Raw genomic sequence first — 13,425 nt, forward strand, 5'->3', positions numbered from 1 at the left:
TCCAGTTCAAGAAGAGGTTTAAAGAAGTCATTTTCATGAGGTACAAGGAGGAAGACACGTGTTGAGAATCATGGATTTATTTTTGATTGCAGGTGTTTGTATGAAGATAATATATGAAGATTGTTTTTGTGGGAGTGCACCTGATAATGTAAGAAAATAGTGAATGAAGGGGTAGAATTAGAAAAGTTTTAACTTCTTCCTACTCCTTTTAGCACATGTATAGTAAATTATTTCACTGCTTGCTAATGGAAATGATTGATTTTGTTTCTTTTGTACAACTATTTCTTCTTTTTTACTTGTATGTTATTTTTCTATTTTGCTTTTACATGTTCGAAATAAAGACATCAAATCAAATCAATGTGTAGTAAAAAGTTAGTATTTCACCTACAATTTACAAGTGTAAAATAATGTTTACTCAGTCTTACCCAGTTAGTCATCTGTCATGCTGTCTGTGCAGCGACCATATTTGTTTGTCATAATCACAGCCAAATAGCACTGCCTCCGTCTGAAAGAGTAACGTCCTGCTGTTCTCTCTTAATTTCAATGTTTTTCTCTCTTATCAAGTCACGTCTCAGTCACTCTCACTATCGCATTATGTGGCCTTTAGCTGACGTTACCTCGTTGTCTGAAATGAAAACCAAACCATGGATGTTTTAGACAAATCTTAATATTTGTTTTCCTTTAAAAAAGATTTGTTTCCCACTGTTTAATCCTGCTCACTACATCAAAGCCTCAATGTCCTCCCTGTAGAGGAGCTGGGAAAAGGCTAAATGGTGCTTTGCTTTTACCCACTGAAAAACAGCTGTGCACCTTTGCATGCAAGCCATCGCTCATTAAATCTGTAATTAGAATAAAGTGCACTTGAAATCACCCTGAGCTGAGCAACAATAGGGCTCTGCATCAGCAAAGACGGCTTCTCCTGCTCTCTGCATGTATGTAACATCAATTGTTCATCCATGAGAGGATTGAGGTCGACAAAGAGGTAACCATAAGCAAGGGCAACATAACACAGGATGATAACAGTGGGATAATTCGATCACTGTGTTCTCTCTGTTCAAAGGGTGTGAACACAGTCCTCACCTGGATCTTGATAGGCCATGAGAAGTTACTGACGTAGACGTAGAAGGTGATGTTTGGGTTACTTCTGAAGGTGAACTTCTCACAGGAGAAGCTGTCTCTGTATTCCTTGATGTTAGTTTTGGACACGATGGGCACCTCCTCTCCAGAGATGGTTCCAGCTGAAAGGGGAAAAGTTCACAGTCAGCCCTGTGCTGTTAGACCCTCATAAGGCTCACTGACATACAAAGAAGGAGCTGTAGTAGCTGCAACATATTATTATGAATCCATTACTGGGTCTCTAAAGCCATTTGGGACAGCAGGAAAGCTCTCATTACCATTTATTATGTCTTAAGTACATTAAAAGTTTGTTTTTCAGTTGACCTTAATAAAAACAGAAATTACACATGCAGTTTATATTAAATTGTAGACATGGGAGAAAAGCACAGTTTGAAGAGGGACCAAAATGCTGCTTTCTATAGGTCACGACTGAGTTACATTAACACATATTCATCATCTGAATCCATACCACTCCTATTTGCTGATGCATTTAGCACTTCTGAGACCTCAATTTAGCATTTAATACCCGTTAGGGCAGTTGAGGGCAAAAAAATCTCCATAGATGCAGTATAATTGCTTGTTGTGTAAATTTATGTTCAGTTTTAATATAGACTGTTGTTTCTTTTTCAGGAGCATTAAACTAATGTTATATTTGGTAATAGTAGTTGAAAAAAAAAAGTGGAAAAAAAGTGGAAAACTAGCTATAAAGTGTTTCTTGTTTATGTAACATTCTTAACCCCCAATTCAAAACTAAGACCAACTAGTCTAATATTTGAGGACAGTCTTTTATTGTTTTTATTTCGAGATAGAATGGTGGATCAAGTTGGAAGCAGGGAAGAAAGAATAAGGAATGATATGCCATACAGGGCCTTGCTTCAAGGGCTGTGGCCTCTGTACATGGGGTGCATGATTAAACCAAGCGGCAACCTCCAGTTTTTGTAAAATGAAGCAAATGAGTAAGTGTAAAAACTGCAATTCAACAAGTCAACAAGTCTTATTCTCTAGGTCAAATTTTAGTCACTTTTATTCTACTTTATTTATTTATGTACTCATTTATTTATTTATTTTTAGTATAGAATCGCATGTTCTTTTAATGGTTTAATATTTTAGCTATCTAATTTTATTATCTAAGAAATTTATTTTATTTTGGTGATTTTAATTTCCTGTGTTGAGTTTTAACATCTTATTTTACCTCCAGTGTTTCTTCACTAAGATATCATGAGAGCGTTTCCTCAGTTCGTTCAGCAACTTCTTTTTATTTATTTATTTTATTTTTATTGTTTTTATTGCTATTGTTGTATATTGTATTCTTAACCTTAGGATTGTGGGGTGGGTTTGGATCCGGGGCAGGGGGTGGGATCTTTTTCTTAATTCATTCTATTTTTGGTTGTTTTTATGTACAGCACTTTGTGTTGAAAAGCGCTTTATAAATAAAGTCTGATTGATTGATTGAAGTGTCCATTTTGAGGCTGGCACCAATAGCCAAGAAACCCCCATTAGGTCCCAAATTTAAAAGCATGTTTTTATACCAGAATCAAACCTGTCTCTACCCTGGTTCAAAAAACAGTTTTGGTCTATGTAGCACATTTTTTCATTCATACACACTTCACAGGTGGTAAATTTTCCATAACGCGCATGTTAAGATGACATAAAGGCTTAGAGATAAACAAATTTGCGTTATGGGGGTGTGGCTACGTTGATGGACAGGTGGGGAGCGTTGGGGATGAATGCCTGCTTTAGCTCAATGTTTTTGCCTGTTTTTAAGTTGACCAAAAGTTAGGTTGAGTCAACCTTTCCAATATGGCAGCCGCCATCGTTGGGCTTCAAAACACTTCCTCAGAAACCAATAGATCACATCCCTGAGACTATGTTCATGTTTTATGCAGTCTTTAAATCTAACCACTAAGCCCCCTGGTAACAGGACTGGATCAAATTTAACATCGTCAAAACTGAAATACTAATTTAAGAGTTTTTTTGTTTATATACCGTCTTTATTGCCATCTTTAAATAAAAGCTAAATTCTTAAATGAGTCTATTTTCCATTTATCTTAATGTTAGAAGTCATTTCTTATTCTTCCTCATATTACTGGTCCTCAAAATTGACATTCCAGCCCACAGCTCTGAAACAAAAGAAGTGAAAATGACAGCTTGACTGTGGCTACGTGAGCACGTTTATCTTAATTGAAATCACCCTCCTCCTCCCACCCAAAGGCGCCTCACGCTCCCGTCAATTGTGAAGAGGCTCCTTCTCAGACACAATATCTTTGCGGATAAAAGGGGACCGAACTTCAAATATTAATGATGGTGCTCCGAAAAGGTTAAGGTGGCGCTAGGGGGATGCAGGAGGGGGGGGGTTAACGCGTTGTAGTAGATGGAAAATGTCAGAGCTTTGGGGATGGAGAGAGTGGTCGATGACTTGAGAGGAGGGAAGGGCAGGGGGATAAACGGTGCCAGTGGACCACTGCAGTGTCCTTGGGCGTCTTTCCTCAGGGGACCTATAATATCCAGTCAACAGTGACACACTGCACACTGACAACAGAGGGTACAATAGTGTTAAATCTAGACGCAATCATTTAACAGGCCAAGAAATGTCAGAAACTTAATGGCCAAACACCAGACATCTAGAGTGGTAGTTAAGTAAAAACAATGGTTATAATACTGTATGACAATTACAGCACCACATGCAAACTTTGTTTTATTTTTAGATACAATTAAATCAAATCAAATAAAAGCGGCTGCCAGGGTGTGGCACATGTCGGGGTGTGGCAAGTAGACTTTGCTGCCGCTGTGGTGTATTCATATGGAACAGAACAGCCTTAATGTCTCTGAATTTATAATTTGTTTTGAATACAACATAAAGTGAGAGCACACTTGCCCTGAAATAACATTTCTCAGTCAAACCAGAAGTGGCTTTGCTCCTGCTATGTCAAAGGGCATCTCAAAGCTCTTAATGCTGCTCAGGGGAGAGGGGATTGATGAGAGAGGAGGGGAATTAGAGGAGCAACATGTATAGATATAGGAGAGTGGGATTCACAGGAGTCTTAAATGACACACAGGCCCCTGATAACTCAGAGCAGACTCGTAGCATAGAGAGGGTGATAGCTGAACACAGAGGAAATTAATGGCGGGATACAAAAGCTCAAGTTCAATGAACTTTCGATCACATCTCTGACTTGCTCTCTCTCTTTCCTTGTTCCTGCAGAATCGGCGTGTATTCGAAGATTAAATTCATTCTCCCAAACACTATGCATCGGTTTTCCCTTTAACGCTCCACTGTAATGTATATATTGTGTATTTACATGAGAAGTACATTTAAAATGATAGAGTTTTCATGAGGCATAGTGGAGAAATATCAAATCTGCTAAATGTGAGAACCAAGTGGTCTGTTACTCTACATGATTGTTGCAATGTGTACAGGGAGAATGGGCAGTCCTGGACAATGTGGTCCTGGACAAATGAGCAGATGCTGACAAACCACTGTGGACAAATGTGTCCCAGACCACCTCTGTATTGGCCCTTTTCCACCGGCCCGTTTTAGCCCTACTCTACTCGACTTGCCTTGACTCTACTCGGTTTGTGTTGTGTTTCCACGGGTGCAGTACCTCGTGTCAGATACCAGTTTTTCGTACCTGCTCTGCTCTGGTTCCAAGCGAGCTGAGCCGATACTAAGAGGTGACGTCAACGGACTGCCGGCCACTGATTGGTCAGAAAATGTCGTCACCAAAGAATCATGAGCGCATGCCCAACACAGGAATCAAACCCGGCATTTAAAAAAAAAGACATCAGTACTGTACAATGACTGCACGCAAAGTTTCTGCCTGCGACAAAAAGCCACAGACTGAGCAGCAAGTACACCATTGCCTCCAAGTCCTCCTTTGTTTGTGATTGTTGTGTTTGTGTTGCGTTCAAAATTACATGAACGCAGTTTCGCGCAGCTGTGTTATGACGACCCCGCCCACCGTGAGTGGGTACTCAAGCTGGGGGAAAAGTTACCCAAACCGAGTAGAGTCGAGTCGAGTCCAATCGAGTCGAGCCGAGCAGGGCTGGAAATGTGTAGTGGAAAAGGGCCATGTGTGGCCTGAGTTATCTCAAACTGTCCTCAGGATGCATTGGAGTGCGCTTACACTTGTAGTTAAGGCTGTCCACTTGAGACCCAATCACAGGTCAGCCTTTCATATGAGGTATCAACAGGGAGATAGTTTGTAACATCTTCTTATGGCTTGAATTCATAGATGACATCTTTAATTCAACAATGAATACCATATGACTGCAATCTATTAAAAAAGATTGTGACCTAACCTGTTTTTAAAGAGAATGAAAAATTTTTTCTACATACAAATTTTGAGGTTTTCTAATTGAAGCAAGGGTTGTATTATTTCACTTATTGGGTGAAATAGCAGGGGTAATTAAATCTACTTAATTTACAAACTTCACTGTCTAATGAATGACTTGATTATAAAATCAACACTGGTGAGGCTACAGACAAAACAAAATACAGGCTGTGTCAGCACTTTTCCTCACTTTCAGACCAAATAGAAAAAAAATGTAAAAACAAAAGCATTTTTAACAGAACCAAAAATAAACTCAAGAAGACGTACCTGTTGATCCCACAGACCAGGTGATGTTGAGGTTGAAGTTGTTGGATGCATTAATGGACATGTCCAAGTTCTTGTTAGCCTTAGAAGAGAAAAGATAAGAATTCCACCACATTAATAATGTCACACAAACTTCAATATAAAAATTAAAAGCTTTGTTAAAGTTAATAACATAATAACATTTATATATGTTGAACTTGGCTGAAGACACCAAACAGTGGTCATTAAATTTTAAATCTAAGAATGTTTAATGAATAATTCAAGGGTACAGCACACAGCAAATTAATGTTCTCTCTGCCCCAATGACAGAGGGAAACCTTCCAAATATGTTACCTGTTCAGGTGAGGCCATGAAGTTGATGGCAGTGTAGTGATTATCATCTTCTTGGATGAGACTGAAGGTGAACTGGTAGTCGATCAGGAGATTGTCTATTTATGAAACCAAACAGGAAAAGGAAAGGTGTTAATTCAGTCAATCTAAGGTCAGTGTAACACTATGACAGCACAAATATATTAAGATGTGGTCAGTGTTACGCGGTGGAAGTAAACTTTGAAGTGATAAACTGACTGATGTAGAGTGAGGTCAAAATGTCCGTAATCAAATGCAAAGACTGCAATCAGAGAGCAATCAAGCAGAGAACAAGTATGACTACCTGACCCTGTCAGCAGGCTGCAAAGATCTCCATGCAGCGGTTAATTATCTAATGATTAATAAATACTGGTGGTATATTTAACACAAAGTCGGTCAGTTATTTTCAAGGAAACACTGAGCACAAGTCTGAATTGACACACATTGTAGATTGCTGATCTTAAAAGCAGAGCAGCGGGTGAGAGCTGAAGGGAGAGCAATTGTGCTCGGACACCAATAGGCTCAGGTCTGATGTCAAAAAAATATTTAGTACAAGTATGAGAAGAAAGCTGTTTTGTTTGGAATGGTGGTTGCAAAAAAGCTAATACTAAGAGTGTGGAAGATGGACTCTGTGCCCACCTTTGATCTGTGGCTGGGAGAAATGGCAAACACTCTGAATCTTGAGAGACTGAGATTCCACAAAGAAGACAGGGGAAGTATGTTCAATAAGATTTGGGACCCTTTGCTAAACTTTCTTCGTGGCAAAGATTAATATTCTGCTATTGCAACAGACATGCTCTTTTTTGTTGTTTTTTCTATTTTTCCTTGGGAGGGGGGGTAGCTTTTATTTTTAGTTTTGCTTTTTTTTTTGCCAAGTCTGTAAGCAATAAATATATTTTCAAAAAAATGGAGATTGAAAGTGGAAATTACTACAGCTGCTTAAAATAACCTAGAAACAATATATATATATGCATGCATCCACTCATTGCCTTCACTCTCTGGACACCATTCTTCATGGAGCTCTGAGGTTCATTACAGGTTTTAAATCTCTAACCGATCACTGCTCCCTGTATACTCGAGTTGGCTGGACTGCATTGTCTACCCGTAGGCTACATCACTGGCAGGTCCTTGTTTATAAGGCGATTCTTAACTTGCTTCCCTCATATTTATGCGACTTAATTGATTTGAAAAATACTGGAAGCTACAGTCTCCGCTCTGTGACCCGGTCACAAAACTTGCTTTTGCTTTCGGTTCTTCTTTAAATGGGTAAAAAGAGTTTTAGATACGCTGCTCCTGCAACCTGAAACCTGTTGCAGGAGAGCTTGGGTTTGAGTGAGCTTGTCTCTTTAAATGTTTTTAAAAGCAGACTGAAGGCTCTTGAGGAAGATGCTTCAGTTTGTAGATGCTTTGACTGATGACTTTTGTTCTGAAACCCATGATGTGTTGTAATGTTTTAGAATTATGTGTTGTTTGTCTGTAACTTTTCTGGAATGTGCTGCTGCTGATCTTGGCCAGGACACACTTGAAAAAGAGATTTTTAATCTCAATGTGGTTTTCTCCTGGTTAAATAAAATAAAATAAGATAAAATAAAATAAAATAAAATGGATCGGTAGAACCTGCTTGCACAGGGATCCTTTATGTTCACATGTAAGGACAGTCAGGGTTGTATGGATGGAATCAAAAGTGTTGATGCATTATTTTTTTTTAAAATCAAATTTCAGACCTTCCTGATTTCTTGTGTGAGTAGTTATGTACGCATGTGATAGTCAAAGGGTTTTAATACGCTCACAGATTTGGCGACAGGAGTGGGCTCAGAATTGAAGTGAGAAGTTGGCTGATGCACAGTGAAGTCTCTGGATAACGTCACTGTGATTTCAGAGTGTTAATCCGTGCTCAATGGCCTTTCAGTTAGTCAGGGATGTCATGTTTACACGAGTGCATAACAGAGCTCGAGAAGAAGTCCCGGTAGAGTGCAGAGGTTAAAGCAAGCTGCAGGCTTTCAGTTCTTGTCTTCCACTCATTGAGCCGGCTGCCGGGCGATGGCATTTCAAAAAAGAAGGGAGAAAACTTTGGCTGAGGCTTTGTTGTCAGTGGCAGAGAGTTGAAAGAGAGTAATACAGCAGCAGCGTGAAGGACAGCGCATCATGCAAACAAACTCACAGAGCGCAAATATGTCATGTGTGACCACTCGTCTACCAAGGAGTGTCGACTTTCTTCTCCCCCGCATTCCTTACCTTCATACATTCCCCCCGTACTTCACACTCAAACCATCATTTAGTCAACTTTCTAAATAAATGAATGAGTGGGTGGGTGATTGAGAAGCCGAGTGGAGAGTTTTCACTCCTCCATCTCCTTGATTAGCTCAATCACTCACTCCGTCTGATGCACTTGACATTTTCACGACAAGTCATTCTGTCACCGAACATGCGCCCCTGGTGCCAAAGCGCTAAAATGCTCCATCTGCCCTGAGCGGAAGAGTGGAAGCGGAAAAGAGGAGACAGGGAGAAGCGGAGAGAGAATAGCCAAGAATAATCAAGAAAGGGGGCCTTTGAGTGTGAGTGTGAGTGTGAGTGTGTGTGTGTGTGTGTGTGTGTGTGTGTGTGTGTGTGTGTGTGTGTGTGTGTGTGTGTGTGTGTGTGTGTGTCCAGTGCAGAATTACTCACAGTAACAGGTTCCTCGGAGTGGATTGCCAAGGTAACGGTTTTCTGAGTCACATCTGCAGGGAAGAAAAACAGAGAGGAGTGAAGTGAAGAAGATGAGGAAGAGCGCTAACAGATTGAGAGCAAGAAAACCTCTTATCAGGAGCGCTGTATGCCAAATGCCAGCGCATTAGCTCCTGCTGTTGGCGCCTCATCAAGTCACCAACTTCTGAAATAATCTGATAGTTTGCAGAAACTTAATTAGATCTTTTCTGGGAACTTTTGTTTATCAGAGCAACACAGTGTGATGCGGTTAACTTTGTGCACCACCTGATCACAGAGCAGAGTCTGCCGTCTGAGAGTGATATCCCAACTTTAATCCCTTTAAGTCCTTGCAGCAAACACGACTATTTATGTAAATTATTCCTGCTTGATTGTGTGAGATCGGTAATCCTTTACCGGGATGTACACGCCAAATCAAGAATAACTAGAATAAATCATGGTGCTTTCTTTTGAAAGAGCGAAGAATCAGATAAATGTAATTTACGTTTAAGGGCTTCACAACTTGAGAGAGGGGGAGGCAAAGTTCAAAACAGGCAACGAAAAAAAGCCAAGGGCGAGATTATCTTTGTTTCACACCCATGTTTGTTAAATCATAGCTGCAGGATTCAGACTTCATCGGAGCTCAGGATGAACATGTTCACAATGCTCTGAGCCAGAACTTGTTTACCTTTGATTGCAAAATGAACCTTCAACTGCTTTTTATTCTGGCCTTGTGTGAATCCTACAGTTTTTGGACTGAACAGAAGGATGTGGGATAACCCTCCCCTAGAGTGGAGATTAGGATTCACTGGACGAACGGACTAATTATCAAACACTACTTTAGAAGCAAGTACTGACAATAAAAATAACATCAACCTTAAAGTCACTGTGAATAACTTTCAGTTTGGTGTGATTTTTGCGGACAAAGTTATTTCTTTGCCAATATTGTTCTGTTTTTTCTGACAAAATGTTTAATTCATTTATTCCAATTTATCTAGCTTTAATGAATGATGGAATGAAGCATTTGCAGTTAGAGAAAATAAAATTCACGCTGAGAGGAAAGATAAATATGTTTTACTCAATATGGCAGCCATTTATAGACCACTATAACAAAAACAACCCCATGAAAAAATTATAACTTAGCAAAATCTAGGGCACTTGACATCCTCCAAGTTGTATTGTTGTAGTATTATTACTATTTAAATTGTAATATTTTATTTTATTTTACTTGTCTTTTGTATATCCTTTGGTTTTGATTTATACATTATTTAGTTTTTTTTGTGTGTTAGTTTGAGGCATGGATAATAATTACCCAGACTTTTACAATTTGTATTTGGAAAAAGGAAAAACCCATTATCTATCTATTAAGATTACAATTTTTTGCCCAAATAAGGACATGACTGACTTTACTCCCGGACGGGAACACATAGCTGTTGGCTAAGAGGCTCAAACTCCACCTCTTTAAGTCACACTCTGCCTGGTTGAGTTCTGCATTTCCAATATGGCTGCCGCCGTCGACTGGCTTCCAAACAGCTCTCAGAAACAGATGGGTGACGTCACAGATAATACGTCCATATTTTATACAGTCTATGGTTATGACTTAACTGTACAAAAACAAGAATGGTATCTTTTTGAAGTTGACACAATGTCACTTCTCGAGAAAACTCAGTGTCTTCTAAAGGGTTTCTGTGCCTCAGTGCAGGAACACAGGCTGCTCCTTTGAATACCTAGAGACTTCCTGTATCTTTTTCTTAATTTATTCTATATTAGGTTTTTATGTACAGCACTTTGTGTTACAATGCCATTGTATGAAAAGTGCTTTATAAATAGTCTGATTGGTGGAATAATAAAAAAAAACTTAGATTCATTAGGAAAAACATGAAGTCATTTTCTATAGTTTGACTTCAGGGTAATTTATTTATAAAAATTATAAAACTGTATCCTGATGAGATCATATCATGAACTCAGCCTCATCCTGTATCGTTTTCTATAGTATCATGATGATTAGGGTTAATCTTTATAAAGGGCTATAAATAGATCTTTATGTCAACTGCGATAAAAGTAGAAATTTAAAGAGAACATTGAACCTGGCATCTTTTGTAACCGCATGTTATGAACTTTTGTCCTGTTTTTTCTGTTCTTGTTGTCGAAAGGACAGGCAGCTCCATTTGAAGTGCCCAGAGTCAAGTTATACATTGTATGCCATGGTTTTAATACATGATGTACAGAACAGCTGAGTAATGTACCTGCAGTTTCATCTGAAGGCAACATAAGCTGAATAAAGAATAGGTTTTCTGGTAAGCTAACGCTCTATATATATATTAGAACATATTTACCCTGTGAGTTTGTTGAGAGTGTAAACAGACTGTACGCCTGAGGCCAATCAGTCTATAACTCCAATTAATGAGGTTCCTAACCCAAAGCTAAACGTGCTGTGAAAATGGAACAATTACTGTCTTCCATTTTCTTCCACTTTATTGTTGTGAGCAAACAAACACCCTTATTTTAAACCCCTGAACATCCACACTGTACACACACAGTAAATACAAACATGACAATAGAAAGATGAACTTAAACCTGGCGGCACACGCTATAGGTACGTGGTTCTACTGGAGAATGTAAAGTCTCTATAAACCACTGCAGAGTCACTTGAATGTATTTCTTAAGTAGGCTTCCTTTATTCCAACTTCTTCCTGTGCATGTGTTATAAGAAGGATGTTAATGGATTTCTAAGGGCATGCAAGGTGAGGCAGTTCCCTTTCGACAGCTAAAAGGGAGCCCTGAACACAATTTTCACACAAGAGCAGATATATTGTGGCAAAAGCAAGAGCAGTCAGATTTTTAATGAACTGCTGTCGAGCAAAGTATTTTTTAATGTCCACAGAGTGCTGTCAAGTTTGTGAAGGTTATAAGAAGGGACATATGGCTGTCTGTTTTTTTTCTATAAGAGTGTTTTTATCTCCTTTTTTAATGAATATGTTTGCAATCCTTAATTGCCTGCAAGTCACACTGAGATACCCCTCCACTATTTGTTGAAAAAGGGAATACATTAAGCACTTATATATGGAAAAACACAGTTTAAAGTTTGAAGACAGTTTTGTTTAACGGTCGTTTCATGTGATGAATAAACAAACTTGTTACATCGTCAATATCTCAGGTTTTGTCGAAGAGTCAAAAAGGACACAGAGTGAAAGAGGCGAGAAGAGGGGGAGCGAACCCACTGTGAGACACGACTGCTGTTATGAAGAGGAGGAGGTGGCTGTGATGTTGCGGTGAACTGAAGATGACTCTGCCTCTAAAAATAATGCAACATCGGTTGTTTTGCAGCATTTTGGATTCACGAGACAGACTGTTCTACTGTCGAAAGGTACTACACAAAAACATGCCAGTCATATGTGGGTGGAGGTAACACATCTGATGTGTTTTAACACTTTAAATATCACCAGGGCCTGTTTGTTCAAAGTACAAGGATTACAAATTCTGTTTTGGCCAGGTAATCCGGTCTTGGTTTTAATACAAATAAAGCCTCCAGTATGTGTTGTTTGAAACTTTTGAGTATAAATGAGAGAACTTTGATTTCCCCAAAACATTTTCAGGAACAGATGGAAAAAAATCTTGTGAGCATGTATTACTCCCTACCTATTACTACTTTGCTCCAGTGGCATAGAAGTTACCATATACATATATTTTTTTCTTTTTGAAACAACTTTAAGAAACGTTCTGTTTGTGTGGATTGTGGCGCCTCCTGTGGACAAAGGGTGTAATTGCATTATGAGCAGGTGATTTCCTTTTAGAGTCTTTTAAAATGACAGATATGTACTTAAAGGTCTGGATTTTCAGCAAGGACAGCGCTCTGGCCTCCCTTTGTAGTACTTTTTTAGTCCGTGGAGTATTGACCAATCACAAATTAGCAAGTTTTGGAGTATGAAGGGTAAACAGTCCATGTGGAGAGCAAAACACAAGTGGAAGGCAATCTGCTGTGATGGCATCATTCTCTTTAAAGAGATATCTGGATGATCATGCTGGGTCGTAAGATCCTTGTTAGGGAATGGAAAACTGTGGATCTCCCTCCATCTAGCCTATGGTTTACTCAATTAAGTGTAGTTGGAGCCTATGAAGAGCTTACATACAGGATGATAAACCGACTAGAACTATACAGGGCCAAATGGGGGAAATACATTGATCTTATTACAGGACTATAGAACTTAATTGTGTTAAGATCTACCGTTTTAATTTTTCTACTTATTTAATATTTTTGGTTGACCAAAGCCAACGAATTCTGAATGAAAAATATAAACATCCTGCAGACCATCTAAATGTAACAAGCTGGTCTAATTTTAGTTTGGTTGTGTAGACTTACAGCCCCCTGTAGTTTGGTGTTTCTACTACAGTCTGTAAATAGTAGACAACACATTTTATGCTAAAGTCGGTGTACCTTTCCTTAACTTATGTATTGTTATTATTTTTATTTAATTATTCTATTACTGTTATGATTTTTATTTATATACATAGTCACTTGTCTAATTGTAATTTCATTCCCTTATTTTTGTCAGATTGATTTATTTGCCGTCACTGTTGATTGTCCTGTATGGATAATGTGTTTTGTCAGTTGTGTTATGATGTTGTAAAAATGTGAAAATCAATAACAAAAACAGTGGTCATCATTTTTTTTTTAGAAAGATAT

At 38.7% G+C, this 13,425-nt stretch overlaps 1 protein-coding gene across 1 annotated transcript in view; it reads right to left on the reverse strand.

The window, feature by feature from the left end:
* The window catches only part of atrnl1b (attractin-like 1b), a 126,874-nt gene that overhangs the window by 46,831 nt on the left and 66,618 nt on the right, over positions 1-13,425 (reverse strand). The window contains exons 21-24 of the mRNA XM_034708010.1: positions 8,724-8,776; positions 6,045-6,139; positions 5,715-5,793; positions 1,081-1,238 (exon numbers count right to left, since the gene is read on the reverse strand). Of these exons, the coding sequence (XP_034563901.1) occupies positions 1,081-1,238; positions 5,715-5,793; positions 6,045-6,139; positions 8,724-8,776 (385 nt within the window). The remainder of the gene's footprint in view (positions 1-1,080; positions 1,239-5,714; positions 5,794-6,044; positions 6,140-8,723; positions 8,777-13,425) is intronic.

Source organism: Notolabrus celidotus, chromosome 18, assembly GCF_009762535.1.
Source record: "Notolabrus celidotus isolate fNotCel1 chromosome 18, fNotCel1.pri, whole genome shotgun sequence".
Taxonomy (NCBI): domain Eukaryota; kingdom Metazoa; phylum Chordata; class Actinopteri; order Labriformes; family Labridae; genus Notolabrus; species Notolabrus celidotus.